Source organism: Brachyhypopomus gauderio, unplaced genomic scaffold, assembly GCF_052324685.1.
Source record: "Brachyhypopomus gauderio isolate BG-103 unplaced genomic scaffold, BGAUD_0.2 sc149, whole genome shotgun sequence".
NCBI classification, from domain to species: Eukaryota; Metazoa; Chordata; class Actinopteri; order Gymnotiformes; family Hypopomidae; genus Brachyhypopomus; species Brachyhypopomus gauderio.
In genome coordinates, this window is record NW_027506970.1 from 323,527 (window position 1) to 347,973 (window position 24,447).

At 41.1% G+C, this 24,447-nt stretch overlaps 1 protein-coding gene across 1 annotated transcript; it reads left to right on the plus strand.

The window, feature by feature from the left end:
- Positions 1–718: 718 nt before the first annotated feature.
- LOC143500425 (adhesion G protein-coupled receptor E3-like) lies at positions 719–24,447 on the plus strand. Its single transcript, XM_076994545.1, has 12 exons — positions 719–747; positions 3,014–3,079; positions 3,194–3,374; positions 3,984–4,100; positions 6,409–6,590; positions 13,128–13,295; positions 13,525–13,728; positions 13,944–14,176; positions 14,278–14,344; positions 14,441–14,534; positions 14,625–14,716; positions 23,184–24,447. Exons 3-12 carry the CDS (start codon positions 3,215–3,217, stop codon positions 23,268–23,270), a joined length of 1,404 nt encoding a protein of 467 aa, XP_076850660.1. The 5' UTR covers positions 719–747; positions 3,014–3,079; positions 3,194–3,214; the 3' UTR covers positions 23,271–24,447.

Sequence of the window (24,447 nt, forward strand, 5' to 3'; positions counted from 1 at the left end):
CAAAATAATAAGTAGCAATTATTAGTGGGGGGTGGGGTTGAATATTTTCTACTGGTGATGGAGCACTGAATATTATTAACCATTATGCAATTTCATTATGTTGTTTTAGTCATGATAACATCATCATCTGCTGAGACAACAACTACCCCAGCTACTACTACTACAGGTTACTCTTGGTTGTTTATTACTAATATACTATATCCACTAAACACATTAAACCCATAAGCCTACCTTTTACATGACACTGACTTGACTTCTGTTGCTGGTTTGTTTAGGAATCACATCTACCACTACAGGTATATGAAGCATATAATAAGCAAAATAATAAGTAGCAATTATTAGTAGCAAAATCATTTCAAGGGGCCTCAGATTGTACGTCTTCCTTTCTTGGTAGTTTCTGTCTTGCTACATCATTTTCTGTCAGACACTTTATGCCATCCACCCCACCCTGCCTGCACTCTCTTCTTTACCTCTTTCACTTCCTTCTACTACTATTGAGTATACAGGTACATTATTACAGTCCTGATTTCATGGATTTGATATTTTATTCACACATCTGGTTTTCTTTATAAAATGTTTAAATACTATAACAGAAATTATAGACTACTGTTTAGCACTATAATCATATTTGTTGTATTTTAAGTATTTAATTTAAATTAATAACAAATTTCAAAACATGGTAGCCTCCATCTTCTTAATCATTCATCTGTTTCAGATATGAATTCCAGAGTGTCTGCAGAATGTCAGGTGTCTCACAATTCACACATGTACAAAGATAATTGGGACAATAACCAGTCCTTACTCAATGACTAATATCAGGGATTCTCAACCCACACTTGCTCATTTATGTCACGTTACGGTCCCCGACCCCTCCCTATTGGGCATGTGTTTACGTTGTCTGCGTCTACTCGTCTGCGTCTACTCGTCTGCGTCTGTAGATCTCCGTGGGTGCGGTTACGTCTTGTGTTAATCCATCTCACCTGTGGCTCGTCTCGTCATCACTTGGGGTTTATGTTTTTTGTCTATTTAATGTGCGCTCGCAAAGTGTCCTGTGCTCGTCGTTATTTGAGTCTTACATGTCACTTTATGTGTTCTCGTTATACGTGCGCCGTCTGCGCAATTCTGTGTTAATCAGTGGCGCAAAAAGGGGGAATGCAGCGTATGCGACGCATAGGGGCGCTGCACTAGAGGGGGCGCCAAATTGATAAGATATAATACTTAATTAGTGTCCATCTTACGTTCGCCCCCCGTCAACAACTTTCGTTCGGGGGGCGCCGATAGTATGTTTGCATACATCTCAGAAAGTAAGTAATTGCACCCCTGGTGTTAATAAACGTTACGTGTGGAATGAGAGCCGGATTCCTGTCTCGTCCGTCGCTGTCCGCCACACGTCACAATTTACATTATGTCGCGACCTACTTTTATACAATACACATATTATAACAAGTTAAAAGGGTTAACAATTGTGCTTACCATGGCAACAAGAATGGTTTGCATGCAGGGCTCCAGACAAAAATTGCTCAATTACTCAAACCCTAAAAGAAAAAAATCAGGCACCAATAACTTTTTCTAGGCACCATAATAATATACAAACTAATAAGCATTGCAACATACATCAGGCCATCTGTTATTTAGGATCTCTGCCGTCCAACATGCCTGATGTCTTTCTCTTCCTTGTAACTGCAGTAAAGTTGGTTTCATGTTTGCATATTCCCGTATTCAGAATTAGATATGTTATTTTAAATGTACTACTGTCAACATCTACAAATTACCTTATGGACGAAAGTGGCGGTCGTAAAGGCCCCAGAGCACTGCACACTCTGTTTTTCTGCAAAATATTTCAATAGTTTTTAAATGATCCTTCAAAAGACCATAAAACAAGTTGTTACATATTAAGTGCATCTTAAACAACAACCTACTACTCTTGAATGGGTAGCTCTACTGTAACGCTGCTCGCGCAGCGGAGCGAGAGGACGGACACAATTGCTGAGATGACCGAAATCAGGGTCAAACAGAAAAGCATTGGTCAAGTCCGATAGGGAGTCCGAACATAAAACACTTAGCGACATACTGAACACTAGGAAATGAAACACGGGAAAACGCAGACGACTGAAACGAACAAATAACACAGGGCAACAGGGCAGCAAACGGGAAGTACTCACAAGAACAGGATAACGACGCATAAAGCACAAACCAATAGATAGACAAAACCACGGATAACTAGACTGGGGAAATACTGGGACTTATATACAAAGAACTAAACTAGGGACAGGTAACGGCAATGACACGGGGGCGTGGTAACAAACAAGGAATCACGGAGACAAACGAGTGGGGCGGGATAAACAGGCACAGACACAAGGGAACTCGGAGTGACAGCCAAGGGAGGGGGCGAGGCCATACGTGACATCTACTTATCTCTTTGTGGTGGTCAGTTTTTGTTTAAACATTTCAATAGCTTTTAAATGTCACGCTGACAACTCTGAACCCCTCCTTGTGGGCGTGGCCCTATGTTGTCTGCATGCCGTTATGTCCATGTTTGTAGTTCCGTGGGTGTGGGTTGTTTGTGAGCATGTTCGTTAGTCTCACCTGTGCCTTGTCTCGTGATCACGAGGGTATGTGTTATTCAACTATTTAATGTGCGTTCGCGCAATATCTCGTGCTCATCTTTGTCTAAAGCTCGTGCCGTTGTGAGTGTTCTATGTTGAGTGCTTGCGCTATCTGCGCCGCACTTTATGCGTTGTGCACCAAATAAACGTTGTTTGTCAGAAGTTGTGCCTGCCTCCTCCTACCATTACATTAAACGGTCATAAGACCATAAAACAAGGTCTATTACACAAAATGCATCCTAAATACAGTAACAACCTACAACTCAGATATCGGTATTTCTACCTTGCACCTACCTTGTCGCGACCCACCAGTTGAGAATCACTGACTAATATCATTAATGATCAGATATTTAGAGGAAATCTTAACAAAATTTAAAAATGGATTTTTAATTGACTTCTTGTTGTAGGTCAGTTTCACTGTGAAATGTGGAGAGACTTTACTGAATATCACTGATGGACCTCTCTCAAAGGAGGTAGGTAATGAAGAAGCACAATCTGAAAGAAAGTGACCTTTGAAGTGTCATACTTGTGTTCACAGGATGGATGTGCATTTACGTTCTTTATCTTCCCTTCTGCTTACTGATCAGGTTGTGAGCCAAAAACTCAATATGATGTTCAACATCACAAAGAACCTGCAGTATACTAATAATTCAGATGCTCTCATAACCTATGGAAACACAATACTGAAAGTCACAGTTAAACTGGTATCTGCACTGGTGAAGACAACAGAAACCAACTACTCCATGTACATCCCTCTCAATGGCTTAGGTAAATATATATTCAATTAAGTGACTTAGCATTCCAGATACTATTTGGTGCTTGGTACAGTGCTTTCTCTGGGATTGCTGTTAAGTGATTACAGTTCTAGAGTTGCTTTTATATTGTGTCAACTGAAGCCTTCTCTAGTTATCTAAATCGCAAACCACATAGAAACATCCTTCCACAAATAAACACAAGAAACCCCTGTATACTGAAAACACATTTAATTATTCAACCATTATTCAAGAACAAATGCGCAGTCTTGCATCGGTAGCCAACTATACCCAGGACGAGATTACTGAAAACATAAGCTTCTTTTGTAAGTCAACTTAAGATCTTCAACATACATAAACCAAGCATTAAATATACTTATATCATATATTTATATAAGAGAAATCCATCCCAAAACCAAACTGAAGTTTATTTCAGTAGACATATCAAAACAGAAGAAACATTACTTTAGGTATTGCTTTAAAAATTTCACCAGATATGCATGGTAAAGGTTAACCCCTCCTACTTACTGTAATATGTAAAAATATGTCTAATATCTACAGCACTGATGGAACATGGGGCTAGATTACAATTATTGTCTTGTTATTACACTTATTGTCTTGTCAGATATCCAGGTTTTTGCAGTTGGACCAAACACCTCCATAAATGAAGTCATTCATCTTGAACGAAGCAACAACGCTTGGATGGAAATCGACCTTATCAAGATTTCACAAAAAAATAATGGTACCATTGTAATCCTTTCACCTTTACACCAGACTTCTGAGGCTTCCATCCACCAGGGTTGGGTCAGCATCAGACTGGACAGGAGGGGCAGTTGATCCAGTCATTATTCAGTTACCCTTCAGGGCTATACTCTATATACACATATATATATATATATATATATATATATATATATATATATATATATATATATATATATATATATATATATATATATATATATATATATTATGGCAAGCCGTTCAGGAAAAAACTATATATATATATATATATATATATATATATATATATATATATATATATATATATATATATATATATATATATATATATAATGACTGCTAAGTCTGAATATATGGAATGAAACCTGAGAATATGGAACGAAAGTCTGAATATATGGAATGAAAGTCTGAATATATGGAATGAAAGTCTGAATATATGGAATGAAAACCTGAATATATGGAATGAAACCTGATGTCATCGACGCACTCGCACCATTTTGTGACTCGCACCATATTCAGACTTTCATTCCATATATTCAGACTTCATTCCATATATTCAGACTTAGCAGTCATTCTATATATATAGTTTTTTATAGTTTTTTCCTTGCCTAAAGGCTTGCCATATATACAGTGGGGAAAATAAGTATTTAGTCAGTCACCAATTGTGCAAGTTCTCCCACTTAAAAAGATGAGAGAGGCCGGTAATTGACATCATAGGTAGACCCCAACTATGAGAGACAAAATGTGAAAAAATTTTTTTTGAGAATTGAGAAAATCATTTTGTCTGACTTTTAAAGAATTTATTTGCAAATAATGGTGGAAAATAAGTATTTGGTCAATAACAAAAGTTCATCTCAATACTTTGTTGTATATCCTCTGTTGGCAATGACAGAGGTCAAACGTTTTCTGTAAGTCTTCACAAGGTTGGCACACACTGTTGCTGGTATGTTTGCCCATTCCTCCATGCAGATCTCCTCATGTTTCATCTTCATTGCCCTTGCTGATGGAAGGAGGTTTGCACCCAAAATCTCACAATACATGGCCCCATTCATTCTTTCATGTACACGGACCAGTCGTCCTGGTCCCTTTGCAGAGAAACAGCCCCAAAGCATGATGTTGCCACCCCCATGCTTCACAGTTGGTATGGTGTTCTTTGAATGCAACTCAGCATTCACTGTCCTCCAAACACGACGAGTTGTGTTTTTACCAAATAGTTCTACTTTGGTTTCATCTGACCATATGACATTCTCCCAATACTCTTCTGGAACATCCAAATGCTCTCTAGCAAACTTCAGACGTGCCTGGCTTAAGCAGGGGGACACGTCTGGCACTGCAAGATCTGAGTCCCTGACGTCGTAGTGTGTTGCTGATGGTAGCCTGTGTAACGTTGGTCCCAGCTTTCTGCAGGTCATTCACTAGACCCCCCCTTGTGGTTCTGGGATTTTTCCTCACCGTTCTTGAGATCATTTTGACCCCACGGGCTGAGATCTTGCGTGGAGCCCCAGATCGAGGGAGATTAGTAGTAGTCTTGTAGGTCTTCCATTTTCTGATTATTGCTACCACAGTAGATTTCTTCACACCAAGCTTCTTGCCTATTGCAGATTCAGTCTTCCCAGCCTACAATTCGGTTTCTGGTGCCCTCCGACAGCTCTTTCGTCTTCACCATAGTGGAGTTTGGAGTGTGACTGTTTGAGGTTGTGGGCAGGTGTCTTTTATACTGTTAACGACTTCAAATAGGTGCCATTAATACAGGTAATGAGTGGGGGAAAGAGGAGCCTCTTAAAAAAGAAGTTACAGGTCTGTGACAGCCAGAAATCTTGTTTGTTTGTAGGTGACCAAATACTTATTTTCCACCATTATTTGCAAATAAATTCTTTAAAAGTCAGACAAAATGATTTTCTTAATTTTTTTTTTCACATTTTGTCTCTCATAGTTGAGGTCTACCTATGATGTCAATTACAGACCTCTCTCATCTTTTTAAGTGGGAGAACTTACACAATTGGTGACTGACTAAATACTTATTTTCCCCACTGTATATGTGTTTGAGAGTAGCTGTAATGTACAGTGGCCTATTTTATGTTACAGCATTCATATATGTAGCATCTGTGGAAACATTTGAGGATACAGTAGCTGTGTCACTGAGGACTGTAGAAAATAAAAGGTGCAGCAATCTAGTTCTGTCACTTTTGCATGAACTCAAGGAACTATTTGATCATCACATTCAGCATTTAAGTGCCAGTTTGGAGAAGGAATTTCTGCTCATAGTTATATAATTTCAATTGATGTACTGATGTTTCATACTTCAGGATCAGCTGCTGTGGCTTTCATGATCTACACCAACATGTCAAGCATGCTGAATTCCATCTTATTCAATACAAGTAACAATACAGTGAAGACCATCATATCCACGGTGGTGTCAGCTACTCTCCCTAAAACCAACATCACTCAGTTCACCGAACCAGTGAACATCACCCTGCGTCACAATACAGTGAGTTTTATGTCATAAAATTCATGCCTCATTTTTTTATTTTTATGCATTTGAATTATCAAAACCTGAAACACCGTTATAGACACCAGTTTTATATAAACACCACTTTTTGTGATTGTAACATTGCTGAAGTGATAGCAGCATGCAGAACCACTGGTTATTATTATTAGCAATAGTAGTACATTAACTACTATTAGCTACTAGCTACTATGATGTGGTGGTTAGCACTGTCACCTCACAGCAAGGTGGTTTGGGTTCGATTCTCGGTCTGGTCCGCTCTGTGTGGAGTTTTCTGATGCTCCAAAGGAGGCAGTCCATCTGGTTCACTAAGATTCCTCTCTGTGATGCTAAATTAATAAAGTGCAAAGCAAACTATCCGTGGCCCCATTCCAGCTTATATAACTGTATTTACTTGGTTTTTGCCATTATCTGTGGTGGCTGGGATATTTGTATTGGACATTTCTAGCTTCCACTTCACAACTGCTCCTGTCAGTACCTGCGCCAGATGTATGCTCATGCAACTATCATAGAAAGAGCGTGTCTGTAGATTTATGCTTGTTTGACTATCATAGAGGGTGAGTCTTGGGGCAGTCATGGCCTGGTGGTAGGGAACTGGTCTTGTGACTGGAGGATCGTGGGTTCGATTCCCAGACCTGAGGCCATGACTGAGGTGCCCTTGACCAAGGCACCTAACCCCAACTGCTTCCCGGCCGCCGGGCTAGGGCTGCCCACCGCTCTGGGCACGTGTGATCCACAGCCCCCTAGTAATCACTAGAGTGTGTGTGTGTGTTCTAACTGCACAGATGGGTTAAAAGCGGAGGACAAATTTCGATTGCGGTGTAAAAATCACAATTGACAAAATACGGCACATTTACATTACATTTACAGTCTCTAGCACTGAACGTCTCATCTCCCACTCCACTGTGATGAAGTGAGCAGTCACAGTCAGGTAGCTCTCTATTGCCCTGGAGGTCCAGCTGTCTGTGGTTAAGTCGACAGAAGATTTTTTGGATAATTCGTTGACAATTTTGGTATTTTCAGGTTCATAAAGAAAAATCTTCATACTGTGTACGCGCAAGGGGGTTTTGTAAAGTGGCTCAAGCACTTTAATCATACTTTTAAACCATTTGTTTTTCACAACAGAATACGGCCTCATGTCTGCAGTCCCAATAGACTTGGTAATAGCATTAGTTCTGTCAGGGCTGACTGGGATGCCACCCCTTCAGCCACCACAGGAGGGAGCTCCCGAGTCAGGACTGGACTCTCTGATCATGTGCCTGTTACAAGGTGTCTCGCCACCTTCCTCTCTCTTGGTCTTTCTCTTTTTGTCTTTGCTTATTAGAATCCCTATCTCCTGCGCCGCTTCCTGGCCCATCAAGTTTTTCCCCAGCTATATCCTTCCTATCAGTTTGTTACGTCTGAGACTCGCAAAAACTAACATGTTTGCAAAGAGAGCTTACTTTGGTTTTGCACACAAGGGGTTAAAATCTCAGTAGTAGCGGAAAGAGACGAATAACCCACAAGAACACTTGATTGCACATTTAAGTTGACGTTAATTTGAATGTACAGTTTTATCTTAATTTTGCTCTTAATTTAATATTTATTTTGCACTCAAAGTTGTTAGTTCATACTTATTTTTTGTATTATGTTAGTGATCCCGTGTCACTTCGCGCTTCAGCTTTTGCAAATTCACTCTTTTGCGGATTTTGTGATGGGCAGGGTGAGAAATAAAATGAAAGCGATCACGCCAAGTCTCAGGGAAAATGGAAGGTTTAATAGAAAAGTGCGCAAACCAAAAACCCGTGACATGATCCAAATGAAGGATATAATGACCAGCGGTCAACTGGTACAAAGACAAGACATATATACCCTCAGGTGAGACGGATCGCGGGCTTTGCCCACCTGAGGGACGAACACAACAACACAACAACCGGACAGCTGGCGCTGTGGACGGAGGTAACCAGTAGGGGGCCTGCCGTACCGTGACAGATTTTTATAAGATATTAATGGGGAAAAATAATTTGCAGGTCTTCGCTTTTTCGCCGGTTGTCTGTGGATTCCAATCGGTGGGAAAAACATTTATTTTATGATATATATTTTTTTACATGAAAAAATTTCAAAATGTATAAAAATATATTATATAAGTATTAAATAAGTATTAATTCTAACAATAAAGGAATGTTATAAAAAATAAAATAGTACGAATTACAGTAAATAGTGCATATTTCCCCACGGAAACGAGAAGCAGCATCTTGCCTGAGACGCTACTTGCCTACATGAGATTGTAAACAACACGACTGGTTGCTCGCTGGATAAGCACACATGCACAGAACAGTGTGGAAATGGTTATTAAGGGATGGGAAATGTTTATGTAACGTAAAGGTGTAGGGAGGGTTTATAAAGCCTTAATATAGTGTATAAATACTTAAATAAATATACCGTTTCTACTTTTTTTCGGTTATTGCGGGTGGTTCTGGAGTCTCCAGAATGCGATAAACGGGGGATTACTGTATTTGTAATGTAATTTATATTTCCTATAATAAACCCAACATTTAGTTGTATATTTTTTATATATCTATTTTTCGTCTCCTGGTCACCAAGGCCGTGAACTAAACTGAAACATGAACCGTTCAGCCGTGTATCAGTTAGGTGGGTCGGAGTCCTGCCAAGCACGGAACAATTAGGTGAACAAATCTTTTGAACGATTCTTTTTAGTGAACTGATTCTAATGATTCAGTTCATCTAAAACAACTGCTGTGCCCATCACTACTCAGGAGTCACTTTCTTTTAAAAAGCAGAAACCTCTTGCCTCAATTAAAGGTCCTTTACACACGTACATGGCCAAGACGCATTGACAGACAAACTGTAGGAAAAGCGAGAGGACTAAATAGAAGGGCAACAAGGGAATAAATGCAACACATTTGAAAGCAATAACAGATGAAACAAATTAGATGAAAGGCGTGGAAAACCAAGAACGAATGCATGTACAAAGAAAAACACGGAGGAGGAAGACCCAAAGAGTGGCTACTCATTACACAGTTATATTTTGACTTTGGGAAGGGTTTTTTGTTTGACAGGGTGTTGGCCTCAGCCAGTTCAAGGATTCAAGGAGACTATTGTAGGTACCATGCTAAACCAGCAGGTGGCAGTACCACTGGCAACACATTAAACAAGCTTGCTTTGATGGAAGTAAGGGTGTGTCTACAGTCCAGGTGTTTAAATACCCTGAACAGCCATAATTTCTCTCGCTCTGGTTTGACCGACACATAGGTTAGACCTAGGGGTGGGAATCGTTTACTATCTCACGATTCGATTCGATTCCGATTTTGGGGGCCACAATTCAATTCAAAATCGATTTTCGATTCAAAACGATTTTCGATTCAAAAAACGATTTGATTTATAAAAATTTCTGCTTAAGTCTATAAAATCTGCATGATCTACTACAGTCTGCTTTGCAAGACAGAATGACAAATACAGAAAACAAAGTGTCTTTCACATTTAATCAACAAAAATAATGTGCTTTGGTAAAATAAAATGCTTTTTGTTGTTACCAAAATTCTTGAGCTTCATTTTACAAGCTGTCAGGGCTGGCTCGGATGCTGTTCCCCCAGCCGTGGCTAGGGGCACCAGAGTCAGTCCCAGACTATAGGTGGCGTAACCATACGTTCTCAGCCAGTCTCTGCTTTCTCTGTGGTTGCTTCTCGTTTGAAGGTGTCTCACCACCTCTCTGTTATGCTTTCTCTTTACTTATTCGAGTATCTATCTCCTGCGTCGCTTCCTGACCCATCTCAAGTTTTCCCAATCCTGCATTTCTTCCTATCCGTTTTGCCTTTATTTTTGTGAAGGGTTTTATTTTGCTGCGGTGTTTTTTGCCAATTACTTCTTCTGGTGTCCTTGGTTTCGTTTTCGCGTTGCATATATCCGCGCTGTTTTTTAGTTACTGTTGTTATTTTGTTTCTTTCTCCCGTCTCACTACGGTTAACTGTTAGTTTTCCCGCGTTGTATTTTGCGCGTTGTTTTTTTGTTTCTATTTGCTCCATGCCCTCACGGTTTTGATTTCTATTCGCTTGCGCTTTGAGTCTCCCGTGTTGTTTTGTTTGTTCGTTCTGGATCGCTGTGCGCGTTTCCCTCTCGCTAATACATGTGACGTGTGTCAAACGTATTGCTTTTGCGAGCCGGCACTCGTGTCCACCCTTCTCTATATTATTTCACGCTGTGTGTACGTTCCCGTGCTCACCGCGTTACACACACCTTGCACACGAGCTACATTGTGTCAAGTTCGGTCTTCCCTAGCATTCGTAAATACCAAAATGAACCCATATTTTTGCCTTAAATGAAGACGGAACAGGTTGAATATCTCTTTCCTCCATCTGTCTTGAAACCTTTCCGCAGTGTGTCCCAGAACCTGCTGCGTAAAGTCTCGCGTAATTTTGTAATTACGTAACGCGACTTAAAATCGATTCTGAATCGTAGTAAATGAGAATCGATTTTTGATATATGAATCGATTTTTTGGCACACCTCTAGTTAGACATATTAAAGAGAGGCTCCGCCATTTCTCTCTCACCGGTTTTCTTTATTGAGAGCACACAACCTTTGATACGACTAACAGCAAACAGCTGAAAGTCGTACTACTTAATTAACGAGCCCGAGTTACGGTGTAATCTACCAACATACTGATCAACGTTACCGCGACAACAGATTCACCAAACGACTTCAATCCTACTTGCTGACACGGCCACACGGACTGAAACAAAGGCGATCAATTCCCTGTTAAACCGTGAACGAGACTCTCATTCCTGGACTTCATATCTAGAAGGACGATTCCCAGCACACCTGGACGACATCGCTTTATCAACGAGGTGCCTGTGGTGGAAATTCCCTCCTAATTCAGGGAGGACGACGACACTACCCCAAACCCTCAACATGTGAGACTCTTACCGCTGGGCATAGTTTATCAAAGGGCAAAGTTATTTGAACTGCAGACTTATCTAAGTTTAACTAAAACCTTCTCAGTGTTTTGTGTTCAACTTTGTTTAGATAGTCTTCATCAAGATTTGTATATACAAAGTTCTCTTTGCTGTGCATGCCACCATCGTTTATTTATCTGATTAATGGACAACTTGTAGTCTTCCCCATTCTCACACACCACATTAATTTTTAGTTATTTAGCCAGCGCCATTACTCTTTGTTCTGTTGGTTTTAAATAAATGTATCATTTATTTTCACCAAATTGTCTGTGTTGATGTCATTCAAAAGTGGTTGTTAGCAAAACCTCCAAAGAATTCATAGTTATATCCTTCAGATACCAAACCATTAATTACCTTTAGTTGATAACTAAACTTGTGGTTCTGGTATAATTAGAATATGAGACTGATTCTAAATTAATGAGACTGATTAATAATTAAGGTAAAACAAATTATATCTACTTTAAAGGATTAGTAGGTGAAACCCCTACACTATTGTCATTCACATCACATGTGGTACATGAGGTGGAATGAAATTAAGAATCCAGGGTCCCAGTTTTTACCCCAATAGCAGCAATATAATAAAAAAAATTAATAGAATAGAAAGAAATAAGTAAAATAAAAATAAAATAGAATAAGTGAAGTAAAAATAAATCTGTAACAAATAAATAAATCTGAGTACTTTCAAGTTATTTTTTAAAGTGACTGTGGGTAAAGTGTCCTTGTGTAAAGTGCACATTGTCAGAGAGACCAATTGAGTGCTGGTTCTCATTTAGAGTTTGAGAGTCTGACAGCTTCCGGGATGAAGCTGTTCCTCAGATGGGAAGTTCTGCACTTAATGCTCCGCAGCCTCCTGCCTGAGGGGAGCGGGACAAAAATTGAGCGTGCTGGGTGGGTGGGGTCCTTCATGATGCAGGCGGCCCTCCTCCTGCATCTGGAGGTGTAAATGTCTGTGGTGGTGGTGAGGTTGACTCCAACAAAATGCCAACACAGGAGGAAAGTGGTTACTTCCCCTGGCATTCTTAGTTCTGTTTTGTTTTACGCATTGAGTTTTTCATGTTCTCTGAGTTTTCTTTGTTATTTTTTCTCCCATCTCTTACGGTTGATTTTTCTTTTTACGTGTTATTCCGCGTTGTTTTGTATTGGCTTTCCTCCCGTGTTGTCACAGTCGAGTTTTTCCTTTGTACGCATTTTGTTTTGCGCGTTATTATTTTGTGTTAGGTATGTTACTGTGTTTGTACGCGTGGCTCTACCACTCCAACTGTACTCTCACTGTTTTTACAATAAATAGTTTTCTGTTTCTACAATAAATAGTTAACTGAACAAAAAAAAAAACTTTTGTTGTCATTTCTTTAAGGTTCAGTGTATCTTTTAATAATATATGTAACAAACTGTGATACCGTGATAACCGTGATACCGCGGTATTTTCTGAGATGGTTATCATACCGTGAAAATCTCATACCGTTGCAACCCTAGTCTCAACAAACAGACCTACTGCCTTTTAACAGTGCATGCTATGAACTCCAACGTTCTCAAGAAACAAATAAATCACCACCCTTCTTATGTCCTTAGAACGTCGCCCCTAATAGTGCTCTCATCTGTGTGGAATGGAAAGAAACTGGATGGACGGTAGATGGTTGTACAATTATTGAGTCCCACTCCAGTTACAGTGTGTGCTCCTATGTTCACCCGTCAACCTTCGCTCTCTTAATGCTGACCAATCCTTCAATGGGAGACAATGTAAGGTCAATTAAAGATTAATTACATGTAGATACAAAACATTATAAACTTTACCCAAGTATAACCTTTAACCACAAACAATTTTTCTAATAAATGCACTTAAACCCACTATTCCTCCTATCAAACTGTACTGGTCATATAAAGTAAATCAGTCCAAATGTTTAAGAATGAATCTAATTAATTAATGTATCTAACTGTCAAAGATGTGAAATGTTCTTTTGCTTTGCAGAGTAGCCCTCTGTTGCTATTAAACACAGTGGCTATGACAGTGGGACTGGTGTTCCTTAGTTTGAATCTACTAACCTTTGCCCTTTGCCTGCGAAACATGAGAGTGACAAATGTAGCTCAGATCAACTTGTGTGTAAGCCTGCTGCTAGCGCATCTCCTCTTCCTGCTCACACAACAATTCCTGCAGTATCTCCAACCTATTCAGGTCAGTTTATAGAGCTACACACATCTTTACTTTTTTTTTAGGTTTTACTCTATTTGGTCCCAACAGGTGATAGCCAGATATCTAACTAGTAAAATAATGAGTATTATTTAGATTAAAGAATAAAACAATTAAATAATGGTATGTGTCATGTTAGAATACATGAAGATTATTTTCTTTTCCTTTCTTTTCTTTTTCCTTTCTATGTTTCTCACCAGGCGGCTTGTGCAATAATAGCAGGTATCCTACACTTCCTCTTTCTCTCCTCTTTTGTGTGGATGTTCATTGATGCTGGTCTGATTTTCATCGTTGTGAAGAACCTAACAAAGATCAGATCAAAGCATGTGGAGGTGCTAAACTGGAAATGTCTGAGTATCATTGGATACCTTATTCCCATGATTGTGGTTAGCGTGTCTGCTGGACTTGTCCCTGAAGGATATGGCAGTGAACAGTGAGTGTAGAGCTGACAAGTGTGGCTCAAGTGTGCAGTATGTATGTGAATATACTGGAGTCAATGGCAAGTCTGGTTTCTTCATTCATGTTTCTCTGTAGATGCTGGCTTAAGATGGACAAAGGCTTTATTTGGAGCTTCCTGGGTCCTGTTAGTTTAATTCTTGCAGTAAGTTCAACACTCTTAGATTTGGGAAATAATATTGCTTTGTCAATAAGTAGCCTATAGTTAATCACAATTATTGCAATTTCCTTTTATCTGCAGTCAAACCTGATCCTGTTCTTCATCATTCTACTCATCTTAACCTCAACTTTGAAACGAATAAAAAGTGACTTTTTGAAAGTCAAAGAGCCTATGAGTAATCAGCATTATTTAAGAAATGTCATCCTTAAAGCTTTGGCTCAGTTTTATATTATTGGTTGCTCCTGGATACTGGGTTTCTTCACAGACAGAAGTAAAGTGGTGGAGATCCTCTTCTTGATTCTCAACTCCCAGCAGGGCACCTTCATCTTCCTGGTCCACTGTGTCTTCAACCAAGAGGTAAGCAAACACCAAGCCAAAATAATCAAACACTTACCTGAGGTTACCTTTTATAAAAGTCATCCCATAGCTAAATCACTTCAGTGAACTAAGGCATTTACCACGTGGTTTATTTATTCAGCAAAGGAAATTACAATCTTCACATTTAGGCAACTAAATCAGAGGCCATTGTATCAGTATTCTGAAAGACTATTACAAGATCTAAAATAGTGCTAACAAGCAGAAAAAAAATCAGTGAACATGAACCATATCCTCCCAATCTCATCCTCCCAATGCAGACCTGTGTAACATTTCATAGAAAGAATATTCAAGGAAAGTGTACCAAACATGTAGTATGCTACTCCAAAAGCTATGAAGCAAAAATGAAAGTCAGCCAGATCACACTGGAACTGGGGCAAGCAGAGGGTCAAACACAGTCCAGCTTCAACAGTGGTAAACAAGTAAAGAAAATAGTAGAGTCTAATAATAGTCTGCCAAATGCCATAAATGTAAATAATCTATAGACTCTAGACTAGATCCAGTCTAGAGTCTATAGAAGGGGGACAAAACAGGAATAAGTTACCCAGGATACCTTGGCATAAACACAGTAACTTCACACTGAAGAGGCTGAAAATGTGAGTTTTACAGAGTTCTTTCGGTGTAGATAGATGTGAGAAGAGTGTGATTTATTAATATTTATTATTTATGCACAAATCCATAATCAGTGTTAGATAAATGTTCCGAGAGAATACCTTGAGAGGTGTCCAACAAAAAGACAAAACCAACAAATAAAGACTTAGACGACAATCACAAAATACAACACAGAATAAATGTTACCACAATGAAGAAACCAAATAACAAGAACAGGGCTGTCAAAACCAACACACTACAAAAAACACAAGTCAGTTCACAACAACACAGACGTGTGTGGCCGGTGGTTAGTAAACCTGTAAGGCAAATCAGGGTAGCAAACTGGTGGATGTAGAAGGGATGTAGGAGGCAATATGACGGCTTTCACTTGTCTTTACTGTTGGGGTCTTCTCATCTGTGAGAGCACGGGCGCTCTATGATGTGTACCTACATTTGCAGTGAGAACATGCAGAGCATTTCCCTCAAACTGCCAATGAGCAGAACTAGCTTTCACTTTTCAACTGTCATTTAGTCATTCACCTAATCTAGACTGTTGCTGACCCACAGAGTGAGCACCAAAATGTGCGGATAACAACCCTGAACCTAGCCAGAGCAAGAATCCAACCTGGCAACCTGGTCTACTGTTTATCAGTAGTTGTTAGATGTTTACCTTTTGTAAATATATGCCTCATTATGAAAATTATAGCCTACTAAATTATGCCTTTATATTTATCGTAATTTTAATTTACTATATTCTATCATATTAAGTAAAATATTTAATAAAATGTAATAAAATAACAAATTTATCCATATTTAAAAGCTTACTGTGGAACTACATTATCATCCATCATTTTTACATTACATTTTATCCAGAGTCTGCTCGTCCCAGTTTTTACAGAAAGAGAGATGGTAAAAGTTTAATGCCTGGGACTTTGAATGAGAAAGAGGGGAACGTATTCACAGAGATCGGCAAGGGTTATTGTGGGTAAATCCATAATCAGAGTCCTTTAAACAGTCCATGGTCATAACAGGCAGGCAATCAGGCACAGAAGAGTTATTAATACAAGAAATGCTTAAACAAACTGAATGAGAACTTACACACACACCAGGAAAATTCAGGCAGGTAGAAGTAAATCAAGGTTACTTTCAATGACAAGCAATTGTGAGGACAAAGCACAGGGTATAAATACCTAACAAAACAAAGAACTAAACTATATACAGCTGAACACAATGACAAAGGGCGGAGATTCAAATGACAAGAGTATGACATCCGAAATGTCATACCAAAACAAAAAGAATACCAAAACAAGGAAATAAAACACAGACAGGAGGAGCTAAACTTACAACCCGAGACAAGATTAACAGGTGGGGGGACCCCAATGTGACAACAGGTCTGTAGTCGAAGTGTTGACATATTCAAGAGTGGTACCATCCTGGCTGTCTTGAAAACAGTAGGTACTGAAACTAAGGAATTGCTGATGATGGCCCAAATAAAGGCAAGGAGATCTCTTGAAATTTTCTGGAACACAGTGGAAGGAATTGGATCATGCAGCCATGTAGTTGGATTTCTGGATGTCAGCAGTTGATTGATCTTGTTTGAGGAGAGAGGGGAGAAACAAGCCAGGTAGTTGGGCTAGAAATACTGGTAGGAAGAGTGGGCACAGTGAAAAAGGACTGATGGAATGCTGCAATCAAGGTGACAAAATCCTTAGAAGTAAGAGAGGATGGAGGAGGAGAAGGGGGATGGTTAAGGAGAGAAGAAAAAATACTAAACAGCTTGCGTGGATTGACGTGTAACAGAATACTGATTGATAAGGAGAGCATAGAAATGAAAGTATTGGTAACTGTACTTTGTACAGGGAGAAAGGGAGAAAAAAATAAAAACCATGCCACCCTCGTTTGTTTACATTTGATGCTTCTCTCTGTATTCCTGCTCACAATGGACGTTGTGATAAGAAAAGGAACTGTGCTCCAAATCACTGAAACAAAAATAATGAATTATAGATACAAACACACAAAGATAGCATTTTAATATCACTTTCGCACACAGTGGCTGGAAAATGGACTCACTTATTGTTATCCACAAATTATTTTGGATGAGTCGAGTTGAGTCATTAGGGATGAGTTTCTAGTTTCAAGTCTACAAAATGGTATGACTTTGCATTCATGGGAAAGCTGCTAGAATGAATTCTCTGCTCTCAAGAAAGAACAAAGTTGCTCATTTAAACTTTGCCGGAGAGCACTTGGACGATAAATGGATATGGATATAAAGAGAAGAGCCTCCAATCAGTGAAGCAAGTTGGTGGAAATGTGACAGTCTGGGCCTACTCTTCTGCCTCCAGACCTGGATGACTCCATATTGCCTAGGGAACCATCAATTCCCAGGCATATGAACAAATTCTTGACCATAACCACATGCCATCAGTCAGTTGAAGCTGTGATGGAAATGAATTATGCAACAAGACAACGACCCACAGCATTCCAGCAAAACTATCAAGTAATGACTTATGAGAAAGAGAATTTGTACTCTTGATTGGCCCAGTCAAAGTCTGGATTTCAATCCCATAGAAATACTGTGGCAAGATCTGAAGTGGGCGGTACATTTACATTTAGAGTATTAGGGTACATGCCAGATGTCCCTCTAACCTCTCTCAGGTGATTGAGATCTGCAAGGAGGAGCGGGCAAAAATCCCAAAAAGCAGGTGTGAGACACTTTTTCATAGTTACAGAAGACATTTGGTTGAAGTAATGGCTGCAAAACAAGGTGCCACAAGCTACAAACTAAAAGCTCACATACTTTTGTACTTTTTACTTTTATTGAATAAATAATGAAAACATTTTTTTTCTGTGTGTGGTGAAAGATATATCTTGCTGATGCGCTGGGATACATCATCAGTGATGTATCCTGGGGTCTCTGGGTGTTTCGGGTCTTTCAACATCAGACACCCTCGCCCAGGCGACCCGACCGGAATCGATCAGACTCCGGTCTGTCCCAGCAGCATTCGTCCACGGATCAGCCCTCTTGATCCAAAGCCATCTTGTGGCTCTTTCTGCAGCTTCAGTTGCAGACCTGATGGCTTTCCTCTTTGCCTCACTGGTGAGGCCCAGCATGGTGAGGACTTTACAAAGGGACCGCCCTGCAAATCCTCGGCATCCCACCTCCAGAGGTTCACAGTATGTCCTCCAGCATTTGCTCCTACACTCCTCCACCAGCTCCTGGTACTTGGCACGCTTCCTTTCATTTGCCTCCTCCATGCGTTCTTCCCAGGGCACTGTCAGTTCCAGAATGATCAACTGCTTGGTGGAATCAGACACAATGAGCATATCTGGTTGGAGGCGAATCGATGTTATTCTTGCTGGAATCTTTAGCTGTTTGCCCAGGTCCACTTCCAGCTGCCAATCTGTGGCAGTGGTAAGGAGACCTGAACTGGCCCCTGCTTGAATATTGGGCTTCTCTCCAGCTCTGTGAAACCTGATGGACTTGGGCTTGCAGTGTCCCTTGGTGCTCTTAATGGCCTTGGCTATACTCTCATCAACCGCCTTTAGCACCTGGTCGTGGCGCCAGCGATAATGCCCCTCTCCAAGTGCTTTCGGGCAACTACTGAGGAGATGTTCCAGGGATCCCCGTCCTGGGCACTGGGGGCAGGATGGTGACTCTACTTTGCCCCAGACATGGAGGTTGGATGGACTAGGTAGGACATCATCAACCGCCTGGACTAAGATCCTGATGTTAAGGGAGTCTGCTCTCCAAATGTTGGACCAGGTGATCTTCCTTTGCAGAACATTCTCCCGTTTAGTCCAGGCTCCTTGCCTGCCCTCACTTCTTCCTGGATGAGCTGTTGCCGCTGTTTTCCCTGGGCCTTGTCCACCCTGATAGATGGGAAATAGCCAATACCTGCACGCCCTGATGCTATGGACCCAACCATCGCCTTCTGCCTCAGACGTGACTGCCATTTCCAGAGCCTCGTCCACCCTCCATTTTCAGCCTGTCCGCACCTGGATGCCAGCTAACGCCACCTTCTCATCCCTAGATTCCCTGTACTGCAGAGCTTCTCGAGTTCTGGTCACCATAAACTCCTCAGTGAGCCCCCTGAATGGAAGCTGCAAGATATTACTACTGCCATACAAGGCAGCACTGCTCAGGCTTCAGGGTATGCCAAGCCATCTTCGTAAGTAGCTGCTGATCTTTCTCTCCATGGCCTCTACAGTTGTAATAGGTATTGCATACACTAGCAGAGGCCACAGGATGCGAGGCAGGATGGAGTGCTGGTACATCCAGGCCTTGAATCTCCCTGGCAAGCCAGATCTGTTGACACATCTCAACCAGCTCTCAAGCTCCTTGCTGGTTCTCTGGATAGATGATGAGTCTTTTAGGCTGCAATGAAAAAGCTTCCCAAGACTCTTGACTGGCTGTTCTGTAATGGATGGGATAGTGGCTCCAGCCAGAGAGAAGCGGTACCTGTCTGTCACCTTTCCTTTCTTGAGCACCATAGATCTTGATTTTGTTGGCTTAAAGCTCATCCTTGCCCATGTGATGAGCTTCTCAAGTCCTAGCAAAATCCATCTGCTGCCCGGGACAGATGTAGTGGTGACAGTTAGGTCATCCATGAATGCTCTTATAGGGGGCTGACGTACTCCAGATTTTGTCAGGGGTCCCCTGCACTCCACCTCTGCTGACTTCACGATCATGTTCATGGCGAGTGCGAACAAGATGACTAAGATTGTGCAGCCCGTTATGATGCCCTTTTCAAGTCGATGCCAGTCTGATGTGCCCGACACAGCAGTGACTCTTAGCCTGAAATTGCTGTAATAGTCCAGGATAAGGTCTATGACTTTGGTGGGAACGTGATGTTGCAGGAGAGTAACCTCAACAAGCTTGTGAGGTATGGAGCCATACGCATTGGCTAGGTCCAGCCACAGTACGGTCAAATCTCCTTTCCCTTCATGCGCCTCTCTGATGAGTTGCGTTACCACTCCTGTATGTTCCAGGCATCCAGGCACTCCAGAAATCCCACCCTTCTGAACCGTTGTGTCAATATAACTGTTCTTCAGAAGGAACTCTGTTAGTCGTCGTGACAAGACGCTGAAGAAAATCTTGCCTTCGACACTTAACAGTGAAATCGTCCTAAACTGACTGATGTCCTTTGAGTCCTCTTCCTTCGAGATCCACACACCCTCTGCACATCTCCATTGGCCTGCCACTTGTCCCCTGCGCCAGATCACCCTCAACAGCTTCCACAAATATCGCTGTAGTTGTGGACAACGTTTATACACAGTGTATGAAACATCGCTGGGGCCTGGTGCTGATGCTGATCTGGCTCCCTTCACAACCTCCTGTATCTCAGCCAAGCTGGGCTCCTTCATCACAAACTCCACTGCTGGCGCCTGCAGGCTAATGAGGGACCTCTGTGGTCCAAGCTCTTGTTCCCTCTCTGGGTCGCTGAGGGTGTTGTGCAGAAAGATGTTTACCTCTGCCATTGAGCACATAAGGTTGCCACTCTGTTTATCCCCAGTTTCTTGGTGAAGATAAAGGGATTAGAGATGAACGCAGCACGCTTCCTTGCTCTCTCCTTTCTTCACCTTCGGTCCCCTTCTGCACGTCGCAGCATCATGAGCTTTTTCCTCAGAATGTTTCTAAGGTCTGCTAGGGGTTGTTGTTCTTCTTTACCTTCCATCTTTTACTGCTTCTTAAGGATCTGCAGTTCTTTCCGCAATTTTTGGATCTCAACAGCATCACGGTTTAGTGTGAATTTGGTCCTCGGGTTCCTGCCCTCACTGAGGCCAAACCTCTCTGCTGCATAGCTGACTATGATGGATGTCATGGTCTCAAGGCATCTGTCCACTTCTCCCTTCGTGGTGTTTTCCAAGATCTGGCTTACGTCTGTGTCGAACTGTGCCCATACTGCCCGGCTAATGGCTGAAGGCCACTTGATCCGCTTCTGATGGAATGATTTGCAGGGGTTTAGAGGCTCTACTGCTTGGAGAGACTGGGCACTATGGGGTGCTTCCTGGCCGAGCTCCTCCTGCATCTCACCAGGATCAAATCCTGTGCATTGCAATAAGTTCCCCTGGTCCCTACATTTCATCCTGGCCAGATGTATCTTGAGGCCACGCAAGTTCTTGCACACTTCTGCAGATGCATTGCACATTCGTAGTTGAGTTTCCATTGCCATATGTCGATACCGTGTGATACTGGCTCTCATTCTTCCCCCCTCTCGGGCTCCCCTGGGGGTATATCTCAGAAGGCTTATCCGTAGCAGAAATTGTGTTCCTCCCTCACGGGAGACACAGGTTGGGGTGCTAACACTCCCTGCCCTGTTTGCCGTCTTTCCGAGCTGTCAACTGTCTCTCCAGTTGTCACCAGACTCTCCCTGGTTGTCACCCAGTCTGTTCCTGAGTGTCACTGGCTAAGCCAGATTGACAGGTGAAAGATACATCTTGCTGATGCGCTGGGACACATCATCAGTGATGTATCCTGGGGTCACTGGGTGTTTCGGGTCTTTCAACATCAGACACCCTCACCCAGGCGACCCGACCGGAGTTGATCAGACTCCGGTCTGTGTCCCAGCAGCATTCGTCCACGGATCAGCCCTCTTGATCCAAAGCCATCTTGTGGCTCTTTCTGCAGCTTCAGTTGCAGACCTGATGGCTTTCCTCTTTGCCTCACTGGTGAGGCCCAGCATGGTGAGGACTTTACAAAGGGACCGCCCTGCAAATCCTCGGCATCCCACCTCCAGAGGTTCACAGTATGTCCTCCAGCCTTTGCTCCTACACTCCTCCACCAGCTCCTGGTACTTGGCACGCTTCCTTTCATTTGCCTCCTCCATGCGTTCTTCCCAGGGCACTGTCAGTTCCAGAATGATCAACTGCTTGGTGGAATCAGACACAATGAGCATATCTGGTCGGAGGCGAATCAATGTTATTCTTGCTGGAATCTTTAGCTGCTTGCCCAGGTCCACTTCCAGCTGCCAATCTGTGGCAGTGGTACTGGACTGAACCTGAACTGGCCCCTGCTTGAATATTGGGCTTCTCTCCAGCTCTGTGGAACCTGATGGACTGTGGATATATTGATTAATAATTATGAATTATAAAATGGGGCACCATCCTGATTTAAATACCATACTCCAACTTTAATTTAACTGAGTGAAATGCAAGTAAAACAACTTTAAAAGGCTAGATGAATGAAAGCAAATTTGACTAAAATGACATAAAACAACGTAGTTCTTTATCGTAGTAAGGGCAGTCAAGGGCAATACCCCGGGAATTACACATGGGCGGGTAGCAAGACTGTAGGGGTGGATGTGGATTATAGAGGTGGATGATACTAAAAAGGTAGTCCAGCATTACTGTGCACTGTGTTTTATTAACTCACTACATTTTTGGACAAATCAGACAAGTTACACTTCAAAATGAGGGTCGTTAAGCTTTCACCAGATCACACTTCCAACATATGATCTACTCAATGCATTACTCTTTAGTAATACCAACGGTTGCCTGCAGTTAACCACAGTCCTCTTAGCAGGCACAGGTGGTGGTCATAGTGTTCACATCATGAGCGAGGAGGGATCTCCCTCCGTACACCTGATGAGTCTTATACGTAAAGCTCCGACCCTGGCTAAACCAACTTCCCCCTCAAGGAACGACGTCCTTTAAAACAAATTTCCACAATACATATACGTACATACATACATACATATATAGTTATATATATATATATATATATATATATATATATATATATATATATATATATATATATATATATATATATATATATATATATATATAATTTCATTACTTTATATTGTCCATCACTGACCTCAATATCTTTTTAACCTTTAACCTTTGTGATTTCCAGGTGAGACAAGAGTACAGAAGGATATGGCGATCGTTGCTCAAGAAAAAAGTTGATAGTATGTTGATGTCACAAAGTTCAGGGAAGTGATGTGACTTGTACTATGTTACCTTTGTCAGTTCTTCCATGTATATCCACTGCATTTAAATAATCAACCCAGATTTCAGTCTGAATGCATGATGTTTCATTTTCCTTTTCATGTGTATGTATGATGCTGTGGCTATATTACATCAATAATTATTCAAAATTTTAGTTATCAATTTATATCTATTACATAAAACAGAAGAGGCTGTTGTCATGATGCAAACCAAATGCTAATCTTATGCTATGACTTGTGCAACATTCTAATCAAATAAATAATTAGCATAAGTATGGAAGACACACTAAACTTGATAGTCAACATAAAAATTTTACAATAATTTCATTATCTTGTTCAAAAGAATATTTGTAAACAGATTACCAAACAAATAAAGTTTGAAGAAAACAGGTCAGATTTTATGTTCTAAAACACTATGTTCAGGTGGCATTATAAATTAGTAATCGCAACTTTTTGAATTTATAAAATTTGTATGTTTGTTTATGAATGGTGTGTTCTGGAGCTCGTTAAATAACCATATACAAAAAGATAGATAGATAGATAGATAGATAGATAGATAGATAGATAAGAATAGATAAGAATAGAATAAGTTACTATTACAAAAATAGATTCACTATGGATATGGGTATGTAGATATGTACATGAACATGTTGGAGACTGTATTGCAACTGTATTGATCAACTATTGTGATGTGTTATTTACATGTCAGCTGAATGTACAATTATGCGGTGGTAATAATAATAGTTGTAATAACAACAGCCCTGATTGCTGAGAGTAGTATGGAGGCAGAGTTGGTAGTGCGCTGTGTGCAGTATGAGTGGTAGTGTTATCGGTGAGGTGTGCAGTATGAGTGGTAGTGTTATCGGTGAGGTGTGGAGTATGAGTGGTAGTGTTATCGGTGAGGTGTGCAGTATGAGTGGTAGTGTTATCGGTGAGGTGTGCAGTATGAGTGGTAGTGTTATCGGTGAGGTGTGCAGTATGAGTGGTAGTGTTATCCGTGAGGTGTGCAGTATGAGTGGTAGTGTTATCGGTGAGGTGTGCAGTAAGAGTGGTAGTGTTATCGGTGAGGTGTGGAGTTCAGCAGAGTGATTGAGGAGGGAAAGAAGCTGGACCTGAGCCGACTGGTTCTGGCACGGATGCTCCTATATCTCCTCCCGATATGGAAGTAGG

Bases quoted from the DNA above. Each gene is read 5' to 3' on its own strand.
- LOC143500425 (XM_076994545.1), top strand. From the start codon at position 3,215: ATGATGTTCAACATCACAAAGAACCTGCAGTATACTAATAATTCAGAT. The intron at 4,101-6,408 runs GTACCATTGTAA...TTCATACTTCAG, and splicing joins GATTTCACAAAAAAATAATG to GATCAGCTGCTGTGGCTTTC. The intron at 6,591-13,127 runs GTGAGTTTTATG...TTATGTCCTTAG, and splicing joins TCACCCTGCGTCACAATACA to AACGTCGCCCCTAATAGTGC.